At 32.3% G+C, this 21,732-nt stretch overlaps 1 protein-coding gene across 7 annotated transcripts in view; it reads left to right on the forward strand.

Moving 5' to 3' along the window:
- LOC126733736 (hemicentin-1) overlaps window positions 1–21,732 on the forward strand; it is a 613,913-nt gene that overhangs the window by 513,859 nt on the left and 78,322 nt on the right. For all 7 annotated transcript variants that reach the window (XR_007659843.1, XR_007659842.1, XM_050437122.1 and 4 more), the window contains one exon: window positions 8,928–9,058. Coding sequence is in view for 5 of the 7 variants with exons in the window: in XM_050437122.1 (XP_050293079.1) it covers window positions 8,928–9,058 (131 nt within the window). In the remaining 2 variants the exon portion in view is untranslated. The remainder of the gene's footprint in view (window positions 1–8,927; window positions 9,059–21,732) is intronic.

A 21,732-nucleotide genomic window follows, 5' to 3' on the forward strand; every position in this document is an offset into this window, starting at 1 on the left:
ATTTAGGGTGTCGTAAGCCGGATCTCGGTCCCATATGTGAAAAATCTCATACAAAGTCGTAAGAAAGACGTTAGGAGTGATTTAATATTTCGCTCGGTTTAAAAATTTTATGTATTTTATTTAAGGAGCATTAAATTATCTTTTAAATAAATTTTCTTGTTTTTTTCTGATAAACTAAAACTTTCTGTACTGGGTATCTTCATATTAGAATGTCGATAGTTATTTATTACAAGCACTCAAAATAATTTAAGTTTTCAAGAAAAGTCTTTATTGTTAGTACGTCGTTAATAAAACATTAGACTGAATGATTTAATATTTCACTCGGTTCAACATTTATATATATTTTTTTAAATAATTTTGATATAAGGAGCTTCAAAATATCTTTGGTTTTGATGGCATCGGAATCCATTGAGTTCAATAGATGTTCTTTCATGGTATCCAATTTCTTACACAGGTAAAAACTATCTCTACTCATTATATCTTCATGGTCGTACTATTTTTTCCTGTACCAATTTTTTAAATTCTTCCAGGCAGTTGAAATTATCGGTTTGAATGTCCTGATTTTGTTCCAGAAGCATTTCCATGGGTCTTATGCACCTATTCATTTTTTCGAGATAGTTGAGATGATGTTTCACCTCTATCAACCTCCTAAAATATTTTTTTTTCCAGTTTCCTAGTGCCAGTAGTTCCAGATTTCTTATGTGTTTTAACCTCCTGGACTAGTTTTTTCCAGGCAATTGAGGTTATGTGCTTACTGGGCTTTCCGCTTTTTCTAGGCAATTGAGGTGATTTTTTAAGAGTATCAAGCTCCTGGACTTTTGGATTTTTTTTGTTGTTAGAATGTTACAAAATGCTGAATATATGATTCGTCGGTAGGACTCCTTTAATCTAAATACAGTTTTCTACCGTCGAACTTGCAATAGGAGCTCGTCTTTTAAATACATAGATGACGCTAGTTGACACGCCTGAAGTTAGCAACCATTCACAGATATAGGAAAGATTCTAAAGAGTTATTGTGCTTCGGTTTTAATGGCGTTTTTAACAAGATTTTTATTGAGATATTGGCGCTAGTTATAAATCAGCTGCCTCGAAGAAAATTTATTCCAGGCAGTTGAATTGCTTAAGTACCATATCAGAGAGAGAGAGAAAAAAGACTTTAACTCAACTGCCTGGAAGATAAATTTTAATTTCTTCCACGCATGTTTTATCATTAGGCAATCAATTAATCCAATTTTTTCCTGGATTGCAAAAAATCCTAATTTACTGCTTTTAATTGAAATTTCAGTTGAAATGAGTAATACAGCGATGACTTGGGTACAGCATTTTCTAATATATTAAACTAACCCATACAAACGCATAAGCATTCTAAATCATTTTTTTTTAGTTTTCAAGAGAAATCTTTAATGTTAATTACATCGTTAATTAGGATAATGAAAGGGCCTTTTTTTAATCATTTATGAATTTTTAAAAATTATTAAATTTATATTTTCACACATTTAGTTAGTTTAAGAGCGTTAATGGAGAATAACGTTTTTATATAAAAGTACCTTAATATGTCCTTTATTACATAAAACTTACTACAATTAAGTTTTTTTATTAAATTGTTGGGTGCCAATTTTGTCAAACTTCCAATAAACCTAACACTAGAAGACGATCAAAAGAAAAGTGAAATTTCACTATTAATTTAAATAAATCAAATCAGACAATTCTAAAGAGCTTTTCCAGAAAATCGGGAATACGAAATTATCTGGAAATGTGTATAGATGAACCGTTTTGGATGGTTTTTGTGAAAAGGTATGTCGGACTCACTGTAAAACACTGTCCTGGACGTCTGAATCAGAATTTTCTGAGGAAGGGTCGCTTGTTTTACCAGATGTATCTTTTAGAGGGACGTATGGTTACATAAGTGAATGATGTAGCCTACTTTAATGACTAGAACATAATTTTACCTTTGAAAATATTTCTGAATTTCATTATAATTAACTATGCCTTAATTACCTGATGTACAAGCAGTTGATCATTGCTCTTTCTGCCAGAACTTTTTTAATAGCAAATAATTGAATACTTTTATTATTTCAGGCGCTTGAAGTAGCGATTTTTTAAAGCAATAGAGTCACTCTACTGCAAAAAAACATTTTTTTATTCCAGGCATTAGAGATGTCAAGATTAATAGGTTAAGTGCCTGGAATAAAAAAAAGTAAAAAACATTGCCTATAATTACAAAAAAAATATTTATAATTCCAGATAGTTCAGATAATATTTTTGTTATTTGAAGCACTTGAAGTAACTCCGTGACGTAGGTCTGGAACTGCCTATAGTTCCTAAAATCTTTGGTCGTTCCAGGCAGTTTAAACGACGTCAAAGAACGTAGAAATTACAGTAAAATTTTAGTTCTGTATTATTAATTACCTGATGTATAAGCAGTTGTTCTTTGCTCTTTCTGCCAAAACTTTTTTAATATCAAATGATTGAATACTTTTATTATTTCAGGCGCTTGAAGTAGCGATTTTTTAAAGCAATAGAGTCACTCTACTGCAAAAAAACATTTTTTTATTCCAGGCATTAGAGATGTCAAGATTAATAGGTTAAGTGCCTGGAATAAAAAAAAGTAAAAAACATTGCCTATAATTACAAAAAAAATATTTATAATTCCAGTTAGTTCAGATAATATTTTTGTTATTTGAAGCACTTGAAGTAACTCCGTGACGTAGGTCTGGAACTGCCTATAGTTGCTAAAATCTTTGGTCGTTCCAGGCATTTTATACGACGTCAAAGAACATAGAAATTACAGTCAAATTTCAGGTCTATATTGTATAAATTAAAGCAGAGAACTCTGAAGGGGTTTTCCAGGAAATTTAGAATACAAAATTATCTGGAAATGATTATAGATGAACTGTTTTGGACGGTTTTAAAGAAAAGTTATGTTGTGCTTCCTGTGAAACACTGACTTGGATATCTGCATCTTTAAAAGGGATAATATCAGCAAAAATTAAGTAATTTGGAAGATTTAAGGTCTATAAAGATATATGGAGTATTAACGCTTTACGGTTTTTAAGCAGTTAAGCTCCAGTAGTTCAAACGATATTTTCTATATATATTAAAACTTGCTACAATTAAGTTTTTTTATTAAATTGTTGGGTGCGAATTTTGTCAGACTTCCATTAAACCTAATACTAGAAGAGGATCAAAATAAAAATGAAATCTCACTATTAATTTGAATAAATCAAATCAGACAATTCCAAAGAGCTTTTCCAGAAAATTGGGAATACGAAATTATCTGGAAATGTGTATAGATGAATTGTTTTGAATGGTTTTTGTGAAAAGGTATGTTGTACTCACTGTAAAACACTGTCCTGGACTTCAGGATCAGAATATTCTTCGGAAGGGTCGCTTGTTTTAACAGATGTATCTTTTAAAGGGACATATGGTAACCTAGTTTAATGACTAGGACGTAATTTTCTTTTAAATTTGAAAATATTTCTGAATTTCATTGGAATTAACTATGCCTTAATTACCTGATGTACAAGCAGTTGATCATTGCTTTTTCTGCCAAAACTTTTTTAATATCAAATGATTGAATACTTTTATTATTTCAGGCGCTTCAAGTAGCGATTTTTTAAAGCAATAAAGCCACTCGACTGCAAGTGCCAAAAAAAAACAGATTTTTTTATTCCAGGTATTTGAGATGTCAAGATTATTAGGTTAAGTGCCTGGAATTAAAAAAAGAAACAACATTTAATTGCCTGTAATAACAAAAAAAAATATTTATAATTCCAAGTAGTTCAGATAATATTTTTGTTATTTGAAGCACTTGAAGTAACTCCGTGACGTAGGTCTGGAACTGCCTATAGTTCCTAAAATCTTTGGTCATTCCAGGCCGTTGATACGACGTCAAAGAACATAGAAATTACAGTAAAATTTCGGTTGTTTATTGTATAAATCAAAGCAGAGAACTCTAAAGGGGTTTTCCAGGAGATTTAGAATACAAAATTATCTGGAAATGATTATAGATGAACTGTTTTGGATGGTTTTAAAGAAAAGTTATGTTGTGCTTCCTGTGAAACACTGACTCGAATATCTGCATCTTTAAAAGGGATAATATCAGCAAAAATTAAGTAATGTGGAAGATTTAAGGTCTATAAAGATATATAGAGTATTAACGCTTTACGGTTTTTAAGCAGTTAAGCTCCAATAGTTTAAACGATATTTTCTATATATATTAAAACTTGCTACAATTAAGTTTTTTTATTAAATTATTGGGTGCCAATTTTTTCAGACTTCCATTAAACCTAATACTAGAAGAGGATCAAAATAAAAATGAAATTTCACTATTAACTTGAATAAATCAAATCAGACAATTCTAAAGAGCTTTTCCAGAAAATCGGGAATACGAAATTATCTGGAAATGTGTATAGATGAACTGTTTTGGATGGTTTTTGTGAAAAGGTATGTTGTACTCACTGTAAAACACTGTCCTGGACAGCAGGATCAGAATATTGTTCGGAAGGGTCGCTTGTTTTACCAGATGTATCTTTTAAAGGGACATATGGTTACATAAGTAAACGATGTAGTCTACTTTAATGACTAGAACATAATTTTACCTTTGAAAATATTTCTGAATTTCATTATAATTAACTATGCCTTAATTACCAGATGTACAAGCAGTTGATCATTGCTTTTTCTGCCAAAACTTTTTTAATATCAAATGATTGAATACTTTTATTATTTCAGGCGCTTCAAGTAGCGATTTTTTAAAGCAATAAAGCCACTCGACTGCATGTGCCAAAAAAAACAGATTTTTTTATTCCAGGCATTTGAGATGTCAAGATTATTAGGTTAAGTGCCTGGAATTAAAAAAAGAAACAACATTTAATTGCCTGTAATAACAAAAAAAAAATATTTATAATTCCAGGTAGTTCAGATAATATTTTTGTTATTTGAGGCACTTGAAGTAACTCCGTGACGTAGGTCTGGAACTGCTTATAGTTCCTAAAATCTTTGGTCATTCCAGGCCGTTGATACGACGTCAAAGAACATAGAAATTACAGTAAAATTTCGGTTATTTATTGTATAAATGAAAGCAGAGAACTCTAAAGGGGTTTTCCAGGAAATTTAGTATACAAAATTATCTGGAAATGATTATAGATGAACTGTTTTAGATGGTTTTAAAGAAAAGTTATGTTGTGTTTCCTGTGAAACACTGACTCGGATATATGCATCTTTAAAAGGGATAATATCAGCAAAAATTAAGTAATGTGGAAGATTTAAGGTCTATAAAGATATATAGAGTATTAACACTTTACGGTTTTCAAGCAGTTAAGCTCCAGTAGTTCAAACGATATTTTCTTAGAAATTTTAAAGAGTTTAGCCATTGATTCCAGGCAGTTGAGTTACTTTCTACCAACGTAAAATCAGTCTCTCGTTTGTGGATTTAAAGGAAAGTTTCTTCTCAACTGCCTGGAATAAGTCCGTAATTTTTGTTGTCAATTTTAGGCAATTAAATCACCCATTTCGGGCAACTAAGTTATCGGTTCATTTGTTTTTTAGTCTCAGACAATCTAGACGATTTTATTATCTCTCTGGGCAAAATTCGAATTGCCTCGAAAGTATGAAGAAAGAGATAGAATGACACAGGAAATAGGACAGGGTTGACATTGTTCCACTGATTTCTTGCATTCTATTGTGTGAAGAATGACAACCTTGCTTAACTTTTATGGTTCTACTCCTCTGCTAAGTATCGACTTCTACACTACTGGACGATAATTAATCTGTGGGTCAGCAAGTAGTAGTCTAGTCAATCAGAAACAAAATTTAATCCTTAATCCCTCAAACCCCCTGTAACCTAACAAATCAACCTTAAGGCAAACCAAGAAACCCTGCTCACAAACACATGTTTTCCCTTAAAAACAAAGAAATAAAAACCCCATAAATCATCCCCCAAAAAACGCTAATTCCCGTCGCACCGCACGATCGGCGGATTTATAGCCCAGTGAAATTAGGAATTGAATTCAGAATAACGCGGAACGAATTTTTTTTTGCTTAGTTTAGTGAATCTCCCTCCATCCAGAGATGCTCCAGTGGATGTCATATAGTGCGATTATGCATAAAAAATTTAGATAAAATGGAAAAAAAATTAATTTACGTCATATTTCTTTATAAAAAATAAAAACAAATACAAACATTAAAAATAAAAAAGTTTTTAAAATTAAACGGGGATTTTTTTTTGTATCTTACTAAGCAGACAAGGCTAGTGAGATACGAAACCAAAAAATCCTGGGTTCGATTTCCGTTTAATTTTAAAAACTTTTATTGTTTATTTTTCATGTTTGTATTTATTTTTATTTTTTATAAGGAAATATGTAGCTAATGCATCGAATTCTAATAATATATAGTGTTTAATGATTTATATTTTAGTTAATAAAACTCTAGTACTTTAACGGAGTCAACGACACTCCTTTTTATAGACCTGAGTTCATCTAGTTCCTTTTGAAACCTGTTAACTTCTGTTAAATGAGTACTAATGCTAGTGTTTAGAGTTGAATTGTGAGAAATAAGTTGTTGAATTTCATGTGTCAATTTGAGAGTTTCATTTAGGGTGTCCATCATTTTCCTCTCCTGTTCAAGGGCAAGATATTCAAAGTCTTGAGTTTTTCGTCTTTGTTTTGTCAAATATGATTGGCTCCTAGATATTTTCTAGGATAATCTGTCGATCTGTTAATGGAGAAAAGTGATAAAATCAACTTTTTCTTCCATTTGTATATTTAAATCATTTATAGCCTATGAAAAACATAAGGCAAAAGTTAGGTAGTCTAGTCGTTTTATTTAAGAAGTCATATTCCTAATCCATCTGTTTATTAATGCCTAAAATTCGACAACTCTTATTTGAAAATTCTCTGCCCTCATTAATCTATATAAGAACGCTGATACCCTGAAATTAAAAAAATAAATTCATTGTAAAATCCTATTATTTATATTTCAGGAAAAATATTGATTTTAAGTTTTTTGTAACAGTACGATATATAATTGAACATTTAAAGCTTCCCAAGGTATAACGAAGGTTCCATAAGACTATGATACATTGTAAATAAAATTTCGATCATGCCCTGGATAAACTAGAAAAGAAAAAAGATTTCCTGGCAGATGTATCAAAAACCCCATAATTGCATATAAGATAAATATAGTGTCTGATTTGTGTTCAAACCAGGGAATTCTTTAAAGCGATTCCAGAGATTCTGGAATACAAACTCACCTGGAAAAGTGGCTAAATGATATATTTTAAAGAAAATTTCAATGGAAGATCAGCAAGAATTTAATGCCACTTATGACCTGAATAAACTAGAAAAAAAAACAAGACATATCTCTAAGGTGTAAGTAGTTTTAAAGCCGTCGCATGATACTTAGTGAGGCATTTTTTACAGGAATTAAAGCACACACATGGTTGTAAAATCGGCACTAGCCATTGATTGAAGAGGGAGGATTCAGGAACTTTGGAAACCTCCTAAGTAAAATAAATTTTAATTTTTTTCCAGACTTTTGGGTCTTGTTGTCAAGGAATAACAATTTGTTTTCAAGCTCTCGAATGAAGTTATTCCCTAATTTTTAAGAAGAAGAGAATTATTGTATAGCAGAGGCACTCCTGTAAAAAAAATCCCAATAACTCAAAATCTTTAGTCAGGATATTAAGGATTTCCATGATCATAGGTGAAGAATACTGCAAAGAATTTTGGTGATCAACCATTACATATTTTTGAGCTAATTGAATTACGTACACAATAAAATTTGTATACACTTAATTAAAAAACAATAAAATCGGTAATTGGTCTAATGTTTTAAAACCTGTTTTTTTTACCTGCAGATTTATTGATTACAATTAAAATGTATTGTTAGATTTTTCAAGAAGTAGTATTTGAAGAGGAAACATTTTTCAGTCAATCAATGACTACATTCATAAAATCCGAAATAGAAACTTCAGTAGTATAATGCAACATAGGACACATTGGCATCTTTATTTATTTGGTCAAAAATGAGGATCTAATTACATTTAATTTAAGAATTCCGTTCCCTGATCGATCGGTATATTAATGTTTCAAATCTGAAGTTAGTTCCTAGGCATCTTATTTGAGAATTCGCTCTTCTCATTCATCTGCATAAGAATGATAACACTCTGGAATTGGAAAACTGAATTAGTCTGTAAAATTATTAATTTAAATTTTAAGGATTTTACCAGTATTATTATATAAATTAAGTGGCAAATTAATTGCTCTTTTTAGGCAACTAGGGTGAAAAATTCCAACACAAACGGTACGACAAAAATATCCATGGGTTTTGGTAACACAACAACTAAATTTGATTTTTTTTAAAAAGTCAGTCATGGTTTTAAAATGCCCTTAAATTTTACTAAAGCAGGAACGCAATTATATTGTAACGTAAACAAACAAATTTGTGCCAGTAAACACAAGTCGTTTTATTTAAGATTTCCTATTCATAATCGATCTGTATATTAACGCCTAAAATTCAACAACTATTATTTGGAAATTCCCTTTCCTCATCAATCTATATAAGAACCCTGAAATTCAAAAAATAAATTTCTATGTAAAATTCTATTATTTATATTTCAGGAAAAATATTGAAAATTCTATACGATTGATTTTAGGTTTTTTGCAACAGTACGATATATAAATAAATATTTAAAGTTAAATTAGACATAGGAATTAAGAAAGTTATTAATAATACAATATTCAAAAAATTAATCTGCACGTAAAAGCTCAAAGCACTTTCATGGTGACTTTGTATTTTTACCGTACTTACGATGATGTAATTCTGTATCTAAATATACTGGACTACTAGTAGTATAAAGCGTGAAGCGGTGGTTTCGCTCCCTTATTATTTATTAGCCCCCGTGACGTTTTGTGTCTTTGTGTTTTCAGATCCGCCCCAAGTGGTCCTCCATTTGGGGAGCACCCTTAACGCGGCCGACATCAAGGAAGGCGACGACGTTTATTTCGAGTGCAACATTAAGGCCAACCCGAAACAGCACAAGATCACCTGGTATCATAATGTAAGTAATCTGCCCTCAGTGCCCTCCTCATCCCCCGTGCGGTTTTATCTTTTCTTTGTGTGGTTATTTTCGTATTTACAGACACGTGTTACCGCTAGTGTATTAGATGTTTCTCCTTTATGGATTTCGTTAGCATGGGTTTTGAGAGGATATTTATATTTTTTGGGTAATTCGAATTTGAAAATCGGTTTTTAGGTCCAGAGGGCCAGAATTTATGCTAATTATAATTTATCCCTGATGCGAAGAGTATTAATTAGTTTCTTTAAGGCACTTGATTGAAAAAGGCCTTTAATGCCTAGAAAAGCCAGTATTATGTAAAAACTTAACTATAACAAAAATTATTTTATTGTATATTGTATATTTTTAGTTTATATTTCACCTACATTAAGAAAATACCGGGTTATAACGAGATTCGAGCAGAACTAACTGAATGACAGCACTTTGAAAATTCGAAAAAAGTCATATTTCGACCTCGTTTTTGAGGCCAAAAATGGGTATCAAAAATGCGATATCTCGGCTACTATGAGAGCTACGACCTTGCGTATGGTCTCGTTGGATTCAGAAAGACTAAACTAAGACAAAACCGTTGGAATTTTCCAGATCGGACTGGTAGAAGCCGAGACATTGACCTCCAAAGTTTGAATTTTTTCGTTTTTCGGGTATACCCCCCCGTATCGATTTTTTTTACTAAAACTTTTTTTTTTCGAAATTGAACTAACTATACCAGCGTCTTCTTTAGACCACCTACATTACGAAAATACCGGGTTATAACGAGATTCGAGCAGAAATAACTGAATGACAGCACTTTGAAAATTCGAAAAAAGTCATTTTTCGACCTCGTTTTTGAGGCCAAAAATGGGCATCAAAAATGCGATATCTCAGCTACTATCAGAGCTACGACCTTGCGGATGGTCTCGTTGGATTCAGAAAGACTAAACTAAGACAAAACCGTTGGAATTTTCCAGATCGGTTTAGTAGAAGCCGAGATATCGACCTCCAAAGTTTGGGTTTTTTCGTTTTTCGGGTATACCCCCCCGTATCGATTTTTTTCACCAAAACTTTTTTTTTTTCGAAATCGAACTAACTATACCAGCGTCTTCTTTAGACCACCTACATTACGAAAATACCGGGTTATAACGAGATTCGAGCAGAAATAACTGAATGACAGCACTTTGAAAATTCGAAAAAAGTCATTTTTCGACCTCGTTTTTGAGGCCAAAAATGGGCATCAAAAATGCGATATCTCAGCTACTATCAGAGCTACGACCTTTCGGATGGTCTCGTTGGATTCAGAAGGACTAAACTAAGACAAAACCGTTGGAATTTTCCAGATCGGTTTAGTAGAAGCCGAGATATCGACCTCCAAAGTTTGGGTTTTTTCGTTTTTCGGGTATACCCTACCCCCCCGTATCGATTTTTTTCACCAAAATTTTTTTTTTTCGAAATCGAACTAACTATACCAGCGTCTTCTTTAGACCACCTACATTACGAAAATACCGGGTTATAACGAGATTCGAGCAGAAATAACTGAATGACAGCACTTTGAAAATTCGAAAAAAGTCATTTTTCGACCTCGTTTTTGAGGCCAAAAATGGGCATCAAAAATGCGATATCTCAGCTACTATCAGAGCTACGACCTTGCGGATGGTCTCGTTGGATTCAGAAAGACTAAACTAAGACAAAACCGTTGGAATTTTCCAGATCGGTTTAGTAGAAGCCGAGATATCGACCTCCAAAGTTTGGGTTTTTTCGTTTTTCGGGTATACCCTACCCCCCCGTATCGATTTTTTTCACCAAAAATTTTTTTTTTTCGAAATCAAACTAACTATACCAGCGTCTTTTTTAGACCACCTACATTACGAAAATACCGGGTTATAACGAGATTCGAGCAGAACTAACTGAATGACAGCACTTTGAAAATTCGAAAAAAGTCATTTTTCGACCTCGTTTTTGAGGCAAAAAATGGGCATCAAAAATGCGATATCTCAGCTACTATCAGAGCTACGACCTTGCGGATGGTCTCGTTGGATTCAGAAAGACTAAACTAAGACAAAACCGTTGGAATTTTCCAGATCGGTTTAGTAGAAGCCGAGATATCGACCTCCAAAGTTTGGGTTTTTTCGTTTTTCGGGTATACCCCCCCGTAATTATTTTTTTCACCAAAACTTTTTTTTTCGAAATCGAACTAACTATACCAGCGTCTTCTTTAGACCACCTACATTACGAAAATACCGGATTATAACGAGATTCGAGCAGAACTAACTGAATGACAGCACTTTGAAAATTCGAAAAAAGTCATTTTTCGACCTCGTTTTTGACGCCAAAAATGGGCATCAAAAATGCGATATCTCGGCTACTATCAGAGCTACGACCTTGCGGATGGTCTCGTTGGATTCAGAAAGACTAAACTAAGACAAAACCGTTGGAATTTTCCAGATCGGTTTAGTAGAAGCCGAGATATCGACCTCCAAAGTTTGGGTTTTTTCGTTTTTCGGGTATACCCCCCCGTATCGATTTTTTTCACCAAAAATTTTTTTTTTTCGAAATCAAACTAACTATACCAGCGTCTTTTTTAGACCACCTACATTACGAAAATACCGGGTTATAACGAGATTCGAGCAGAACTAACTGAATGACAGCACTTTGAAAATTCGAAAAAAGTCATTTTTCGACCTCGTTTTTGAGGCAAAAAATGGGCATCAAAAATGCGATATCTCAGCTACTATCAGAGCTACGACCTTGCGGATGGTCTCGTTGGATTCAGAAAGACTAAACTAAGACAAAACCGTTGGAATTTTCCAGATCGGTTTAGTAGAAGCCGAGATATCGACCTCCAAAGTTTGGGTTTTTTCGTTTTTCGGGTATACCCCCCCGTATCGATTTTTTTCACCAAAACTTTTTTTTTCGAAATCGAACTAACTATACCAGCGTCTTCTTTAGACCACCTACATTACGAAAATACCAGGTTATAACGAGATTCGAGCAGAACTAACTGAATGACAGCACTTTGAAAATTCGAAAAAGGTCATTTTTCGACCTCGTTTTTGACGCCAAAAATGGGCATCAAAAATGCGATATCTCAGCTACTATCAGAGCTACGACCTTGCGGATGGTCTCGTTGGATTCAGAAAGACTAAACTAAGACAAAACCGTTGGAATTTTCCAGGTCGGTTTAGTAGAAGCCGAGATATCGACCTCCAAATTTGGGTTTTTTCGTTTTTCGGGTATACCCCCCCGTATCGATTTTTTTCACCAAAACTTTTTTTTTTTTGAAATCGAACTAACTATACCAGCGTCTTCTTTAGACCACCTACATTACGAAAATACCGGGTTATAACGAGATTCAAGCAGAACTAACTGAATGACAGCATTTTGAAAATTCGAAAAAAGTCATTTTTCGACCTCGTTTTTGACGCCAAAAATGGGCATCAAAAATGCGATATCTCAACTACTATCAGAGCTACGACCTTGCGGATAGTCTCGTTGGATTCAGAAAAACGAAACTAAGACAAAACCGTTGCAATTTTCTGGTAGAAGCCGAGATATCGACCTCCAAAGTTTGAATTTTTTTATTTTTCGGGTATACCGTATCGATTTTTTTCACCAAAATTGTCGGCAACTTCCTGGAAGAAGTAAATAATGACCAAAGAGTAGTTTCTTACTTTTTCCACGGAGTTGAAGAGGAAATAGAATGATAAATCAACTACCTGCATAAAATATGAAACAATGTCGATTAATATTGTAATTCTTCCAGGCAATTGAAGACATTCTATTATTTCTTCTTCAACTGTCTGCACGAAATATATATATGCTAAAAAAACTAGTGTGTTATTTTTTCCAGGTAGTTCAACAAGAAATAAAATCATATGTCAACTGTCTAAGTAAAATATAAAATAATGTTGATTAATTTTATATTTCTTCCAGGCAATTGAAGAAGTAATAAGTTCTCAACTGCCTGGAAGAAATAAATAGTAACCAAAGAGTAGTTTCTTATTGTTTCCTAGTCTGTTAAAGAGGAAATAAAATTATAAATCAACTGTCTGAATTAAATATAAAACAATGTTGATTATTTTCTTACTTTTTCCAGTCAGTTGAAGAGAAGATAGAATTATAAATCAACTGATTAAGCAGTTGATATAATAATAAATCTTCATCTTCAACTGCCTGGAATAAATTTAAGATTATCAAGTTGTTGCAAAAAAAGGACACTCATTTGTTATGCTGTTAATTTTCTTCCAGGCATGTAAAGACATGCTGTTATTTCTTTTTCAATTGTAGCGAAGTAATAATTAACGACCAAAAAGTAGTTTCTTATTTTCTTCCAGGCAGTTGAACAAGAAATAAAATGATTTGTCAACTGTCTAAATAAAATATAAAATAATGTTGAAGAAGTAATAAGTCCTCAACTCCCTGGAAGAAATAAATAGTAACCAGGAGTAGTTTCTTATTGTTTTCTAGTTTGTTGAAGAGGAAATAAAATTATAAATCAACTATCTGCATTAAATATAAAACAGTATTGATTATTTTTTTTTATTTTCGTCAGGCAGTTGAAGAAATAATGCAAAAAGGAGTTTCTTACTTTTTACAGCAGTTGAAGAAAAAATAAAATCATATGTCCACTGTCTGTGTAAAATTGAAAACACTGTTGATTAATTTTGTATTTCTTCCATTAAGTTGAAGACATTTTATTATTTCTTCTTCAACTGTTTGGACGAAATATGTGACAATAAAGTAGTTTTTTATTTTTTCTATGCAATTAAACAAGAAAAGAAAATCATATTTCAACTGTCTGTTTAAAATTGAAAACAATGTTGATTATTTTTATATTTCTTCGAGGCAGTTGAAGACCTTCTATTATTTCTCTTCAACTGCCTGGACGATATATATGTCAACAAACGCAATTTTTTTATCTTTTCCAGGCAGTTGAAAAAATAATAAGTCCGCAACTTCCTGGAAGAAGTAAATAATGACCAAAGAGTAGTTTCTTACTTTTTCCACGGAGTTGAAGAGGAAATAGAATGATAAATCAACTACCTGCATAAAATATAAAACAATGTCGATTAATAGTGTGATTCTTCCAGGCAATTGAAGACATTCTATTATTTCTTCTTTAACTGTCGAAATATATATATACTAAAAAACTAGTGTGTTATTTTTTCCAGGTAGTTCAACAAGAAATAAAATCATATGTCAACTGTCTAAGGAAAATATAAAATAATGTTGATTAATTTTATATTTCTTCCAGGCAATTGAAGAAGTAATAAGTTCTCAACTGCCTGGAAGAAATAAATAGTAACCAAAGAGTAGTTTCTTATTGTTTCTTAGTCTGTTAAAGAGGAAATAAAATTATAAATCAACTGTCTGAATTAAATATAAAACAATGTGGATTATTTTCTAACTTTTTCCAGTCAGTTGAAGAGAAGATAGAATCATAAATCAACTGATTAAGCAGTTGATATAATAATAAATCTTCATCTTCAACTGCCTGGAGTTAATTTAAGATTATCAAGTTGTTGCAAAAAAAGGACACTCATTTGTTAAGCTGTTAATTTTCTTCCAGGCATGTAAAGACATGCTGTTATTTCTTTTTCAATTGTGGCGAAGTAATAATTAACGACCAAAAAGTAGTTTCTTATTTTCTTCCAGGCAGTTGAACAAGAAATAAAATCATTTGTCAACTGTCTAAATAAAATATAAAATAATGTTGAAGAAGTAATAAGTCCTCAACTCCCTGGAAGAAATAAATAGTAACCAAGAGTAGTTTCTTATTGTTTTCTAGTTTGTTGAAGAGGAAATAAAATTATAAATCAACTATCTGAATTAAATATAAAACAATATTGATTATTTTTTTTATTTTCGTCAGGCAGTTGAAGAAATAAAGCAAAAAGGAGTTTCTTACTTTTTACAGCAGTTGAAGAAAAAATAAAATCATATGTCCACTGTCTGTGTAAAATTGAAAACACTGTTGATTAATTTTGTATTTCTTCCATTAAGTTGAAGACATTTTATTATTTCTTCTTCAACTGTTTGGACGAAATATGTGACAATAAAGTAGTTTTTTATTTTTTCTATGCAATTAAACAAGAAAAGAAAATCATATTTCAACTGTCTGTTTAAAATTGAAAACAATGTTGATTATTTTTATATTTCTTCGAGGCAGTTGAAGACCTTCTATTATTTCTCTTCAACTGCCTGGACGATATATATGTCAACAAACGCAATTTTTTTATCTTTTCCAGGCAGTTGAAAAAATAATAAGTCCGCAACTTCCTGGAAGAAGTAAATAATGACCAAAGAGTAGTTTCTTACTTTTTCCACGGAGTTGAAGAGGAAATAGAATGATAAATCAACTACCTGCATAAAATATAAAACAATGTCGATTAATAGTGTGATTCTTCCAGGCAATTGAAGACATTCTATTATTTCTTCTTTAACTGTCGAAATATATATATACTAAAAAACTAGTGTGTTATTTTTTCCAGGTAGTTCAACAAGAAATAAAATCATATGTCAACTGTCTAAGGAAAATATAAAATAATGTTGATTAATTTTATATTTCTTCCAGGCAATTGAAGAAGTAATAAGTTCTCAACTGCCTGGAAGAAATAAATAGTAACCAAAGAGTAGTTTCTTATTGTTTCTTAGTCTGTTAAAGAGGAAATAAAATTATAAATCAACTGTCTGAATTAAATATAAAACAATGTGGATTATTTTCTAACTTTTTCCAGTCAGTTGAAGAGAAGATAGAATCATAAATCAACTGATTAAGCAGTTGATATAATAATAAATCTTCATCTTCAACTGCCTGGAGTTAATTTAAGATTATCAAGTTGTTGCAAAAAAAGGACACTCATTTGTTAAGCTGTTAATTTTCTTCCAGGCATGTAAAGACATGCTGTTATTTCTTTTTCAATTGTGGCGAAGTAATAATTAACGACCAAAAAGTAGTTTCTTATTTTCTTCCAGGCAGTTGAACAAGAAATAAAATCATTTGTCAACTGTCTAAATAAAATATAAAATAATGTTGAAGAAGTAATAAGTCCTCAACTCCCTGGAAGAAATAAATAGTAACCAAGAGTAGTTTCTTATTGTTTTCTAGTTTGTTGAAGAGGAAATAAAATTATAAATCAACTATCTGAATTAAATATAAAACAATATTGATTATTTTTTTTATTTTCGTCAGGCAGTTGAAGAAATAAAGCAAAAAGGAGTTTCTTACTTTTTACAGCAGTTGAAGAAAAAATAAAATCATATGTCCACTGTCTGTGTAAAATTGAAAACACTGTTGATTAATTTTGTATTTTCTTAATGCAGTTGAAGAAGTAATAAATCCTCAACTGCCTGGAAGAATTAAATAAAGACTAACAAGTCGTTTGTTATTTTTTCCAGGCAGTTGATCAAAAAATAAAATCATATATTAACTGTTTAGATTAAATGGAAAAATGTTACTTAATTTTGTATTTCTTCCATTAAGTTGAAGATATTTTATTATTTCTTCTTCAACTGTTTGGACGAAGTATGTGACAATAAAGTAGTTTTTTATTTTTTCTATGCAATTAAACAAGAAATGAAAATCATATTTCAACTGTTTGTTTAAAATTGAAAACAATGTTGATTATTTTTATATTTCTTCGAGGCAGTTGAAGACCTTCTATTATTTCTCTTCAACTGCCTGGACGATATATATGTCAACAAACGCAATTTTTTTATCTTTTCCAGGCAGTTGAAAAAATAATAAGTCCGCAACTTCCTGGAAGAAGTAAATAATGACCAAAGAGTAGTTTCTTACTTTTTCCACGGAGTTGAAGAGAAAATAGAATGATAAATCAACTACTTGCATAAAATATGAAACAATGTCGATTAATATTGTGATTCTTCCAGGCAATTGAAGGTATTCTATTATTTCTTCTTCAACTGTCTGCACGAAATATATATATGCCAACAAACTAGTGTTTCAAATTTTTTCCAGGCAGTTCAACAAGAAATAATGTTGATTAACTTTGAATTTCTGTCAGGCAGTTGAAGAAGTAATTAATTGCCTGGAAGATATAAATAGTGGCCAAAAGGTCGTTGCTAATTTTAAAAAAAAATGTTTCCCTGTTTTTATGAACTATTTATATCCAGGAATCATCCCTATCAAACTCGTCATATATTTGAACATCATTTAACAAATTTTCAAAAGTCGTTCAGTTTTATTGCAACAAAAGTGTGATACAATATTTTCAAAGTCGTAAATTCTTTATGGTTTTCCACGGACATTCTTTGTTGTAAGTCTAAATTACTGACCGATGTTTTTTTTTTTATTTATCAAGTCATGAAAATTGAATTTCTTCAAAGAATTTACGATTATAGTTACATTGCAATAATTCCTTAAATTTGCATTCTAGTTATAGCATTTGTCACAAAAAAAAGAATCTCCGCCCAGTTCATTTTTGTCTACAAGCGTGCGGTAAGTGGCCACTTTACGCACTCTCCAAAATTTACGTAATTATGGTATTTATATACTTTTTTTATAATTTTTTTTGTTATAAGATCAGTTGACTAGCATATAAGTTTTCTTCAGAAAAATATTTTTACATTTCTCTTCCTGTTTTTATTTACGTGAATACTTTCTTAGTAAGTAATACTTACCGCCATATAAGGTTACCCTGCCCCCAGTTGTTTCATTTTATAGATTTTTCTGCTTATGCTAACGATAATATCGTTTTGGCGGGGCCATTTTAAGGTCGTTTCACTTTAATATCGGGAGGTTTTCGACATGAAAAATGTCTTTTACGGCCCCGGAGTCCGGGGTATAAACGGCTACGCGGAAAATTTACGGACGATTTCGCTCACAATTGCAAAAATATTATTCTCCCTGGAGATCCTACCGACTGCGCCGAAATCTGTCGCTTCGGTTATTTTATTTGGTCAAGATTAAGACGTTAATATAGCATTAAAATCTCAAATTATCCCTAAGTTGTATCCGGAAAATTCGGCGTGGCACTTAACAAACTTCTTCTAACCCCGTTCAAACAAACCGGTCCGTTATCGGCAAATTGCTTTCCACTCGACAACTGGCCGGAAAAACTGCTCTTTTTCGCCCTTTTGTCCGTGGGAAGTGCAACAAAAGAGCCGAACTCTAACAAGATACATGGCGGGCAACAAAAGCCAAATTGTCCCAATATTGACTCGGGTCAACAATGGCTCGTAAGTTGCGCCCCGAGAATGGGGGGGAAAACCGTAAAGTTTATAATCGGAAGAGAGTCTCCTCGTGCCCCGATTTCACCCCGGCATTTACGTAATAAAGTCGCTTTTTTTCTCCTCCCTGATGATGGTCCCGCGGGAACCGTTTGTCACGTTTCGGGGTTGTTTGTGTTTTTTTTCACGTCCCTCCGCGATTAGTTTAGTGCATCTTTAGTTTTTTTTTTTTTAAATTTTAAACACCAACTACAGAAGATAAGTAGTAGAAATCGCTCCTTTATGCTGACAAAATTATTTTTTGTATAAAAATATAATATTGCAGAGGGTTGTTTGGTGGGGTCAGAAATAAAACAGAAACCTAAATTTACTTAAATGTCGACGTTTCGACTTATATTAAGTCATCGTCAGGACACTGACATGAATAACGTTTTTTCAACCACAATAATAATATTCAAGTCACGAGATGAAACAAAATAAGTACACAAAAAAATTAATAAAAAAAGTGCTCTTTACGTGTACAAAAATTTAAAAAAAAAAACACGACACAATTAAAATTACATTCAGGTACAATCCGTTAAAAATGTTTTTTTTTAATAAAAAAAATATATACAGGTTGGTGCGTAAATTTTAAGGGCGTCAATTATTGGCTTCCCTGTACATTTTACAGAAAAAAGCGAAAATAGGTGTAATGTTTTCCGGACATACTGAAAAATTGTCTAGATTAAAGTTTTCATTTTGATAAATGTAAAAGTATGTTTTACGAGTAAGGTTATTTCGTACAAAAGCTGTGGAAAAAGTCTTTAGTTTCCCAGATTTTTCGAAAAATTACCACTCGCGTCAGTTTGTGTGATTTTTTTCGACTTTTTCCAGATAGGACAGTTGACAATAAAACTCTTTGACATAATAATATGATGTATTTTAACAAAATAGCTTGATTATAAACCAGAAAAACTAAAACTACGAAACAAACAGCAGAAAAAAAAAATTCAGTATTTCAAATACAAACTAATTTTCGTGAGGCAGATTGTAGTAAAAGTTTTGGATTTCGGGAAGCCTTATAACAGGAGTATCCCCTTTACATAGCGAAGTAAGATCATCGTATTTTTTCTTTGTTATCTTTGGTGGAGCACTATTAAAATTCCCAACTTAAATATCACCTACTTTGGTCTCCAATCGCTTTAATTCTATAAAGTCATACCTTGAGTCAAAGTGGCTATATTTAAAAAATATCTTCGTAGGTTCTTTTATGTCCACCCTTATGTGCAATTAATTTTTTTTCCTTCATGACTGATACGGACTGACAAAATTTGTAATAATTTTAAGACATCCTTAAAATCTAGAAAGTCTTTCCAACCCATTGGCATGACTTTATAGGGATTTTTTCATCTGGCAAGTTTGAATATAGGATGAAGTTGGCTAGGAACAAGAATATCACCAACTTGAGAAAGAGCTGTACTTATTGCGCTATGTGCTGAATCTCCCTCGTTTTGTCCATGATTGGTTTCGAAAAAACGTAGAGATATGGTTTCGATTTTTTTAATTTTTTATTCTGACCAAAACATCCATCCGAATATAGAACTACAGATATTATACCTTGTGGTGCATAATATTCGATGCTCCTAGAGACACAACTAGATATTTCTGAGGCCCCCTCTTTTACTGATTGACTCGTTCCAAGGAAAACATAGACACTCTTTAGTAGCCATGTTATAGAACGTAAAATTAAAATTGGACAGGCGACTTTTATAAAAAATTGCGCTTTCACGACTCATTGGCAAATAGATCACCTGTTGCAAATCAAAAACCGCACAGTAAATAGATTTGTCCTTGCTATTGAACTTTGGATTCTTCTTTCAGTTCTCTTACTTTCACCTTCTCTAGAGTGGGTTTTTCATATCTGTCTTTTAATTTTCTTTTTATTTCACAAAGAACACATATCCTTCTTTGAGTGAAAAAATGAAAGGTTTTTTGTTACAAAAACCCTTCGGTATGTAGAAAAATTGGGTTTTTGATTCTGACGTTGTGTGGTAGTATGCAATAGGTTAAAGACCCTTAAAAGTAGTTTTTAAAAAATTCTGCGATGGCTTATTGTTTCTATGCGAAATCATAAAGGAAATAAGTGTTAATGTAAGGTTATTGCCTCTAGCCTATAAGTAGGTCGATTAATTATAATAGAGTAAGCAAGTTAGCTATCGAACAAAAGGTTATTATACTTGAATGGAAATAATATAATTTTTGGTTTTAGTAGAGAATGTGTGTTTTAATTTGAGTACGTTCGATTCGAACAATATATTCTTAATGTCCCCAAACTAAGAATATTATAGTTGTCTGCTCTAATTCCTGCAGGAACATGGCATACATTCTTGGAAGAGATAAATCAGGATGAAGGTACATTCTGGAACTTGAAGATCTACAATAATGTGACTCAACTTTGGGAAAACTATCAATAAGTTGCGAAATGTTCTCTTTTACTTTATGTTCTTCTTTAATTTTTGCTTGACTGCTATGCCTTCCGATCGGGCATCTTTTTCAAGAATGCTCGATCCACTAAGTTTTCCTGATGCAGTTCTACAAGTCCGGTCTGATATATCAAACGTGCTTAAAAATAGTTTCTTGCAAACAATCTTTATTTGCTTTTCTACTGTCAGATAGTAACGTAAAGTGCAATTTCTTCCAGAGTGTTCCTTCTTGCTAGTTTTCCTGGCTGTTTTGCATTTTTTCAATGTGGCGGATCAAACACTCTCGTTGCCCAAGGCATAATACTGACTGAATATCACTTCTCGATGTTCATCACTTACTTCACTGCAAAGCTTGCCACTTTTTCTACAAGACTCGCCATTGCATCTATTTTTAAGCCTTTTGACTGGAATAATTTTTTTAGTCACAGGGTTTTTAAATTCCTGTCCCAAGTTTCGCAGTTTTTTAGCTTCATGATATTGATTGAGGCGTTTCTGTTTTTTTGTTTCGACATTTTCTTTCTCACCACCGTCAACTGTATAGTTTTCAGGCTTTTCAATAGTGGAAGTAATAATGGGGTCATTTATTAATTCACTCTGGTTTGTGCCTTCACCTTCGGCAGTGACGTATATCCAGTTTTGTTTACGACAACAATGCTTTACATCTGCCATAAAATAAGTCCAGCACACAAGTTTTTCACAAATTTCGCGGGGGAGCTAAAAACTTCATCTTTACATTTACGCACTTCACATTGTCCAAAAGGTGGGTCGGCGTCTGAGTCATAATATGGAGAAGATGGAGACGACAAGATCCCTTCGTAAACATCGGGCAGGTTAGAGGTTCTGTTTTCGGCCACTTTTTCATTGGCTTCTATCAACGTGGGATTATTTTTTTTGAAATAAACTTTCTCGGAGTAGACTAAGTGGAAGATCGTCATCAGAAGAGATTTCCGTGCAGTGGGAATGTTGTTCGGTTCTCACTTTTTTGTCTGAGTCACTTAATAAGATATCTTCTTCAACATCAATTACCTCTCC

This window comes from Anthonomus grandis, chromosome 3, assembly GCF_022605725.1.
Source record: "Anthonomus grandis grandis chromosome 3, icAntGran1.3, whole genome shotgun sequence".
NCBI classification, from domain to species: domain Eukaryota; kingdom Metazoa; phylum Arthropoda; class Insecta; order Coleoptera; family Curculionidae; genus Anthonomus; species Anthonomus grandis.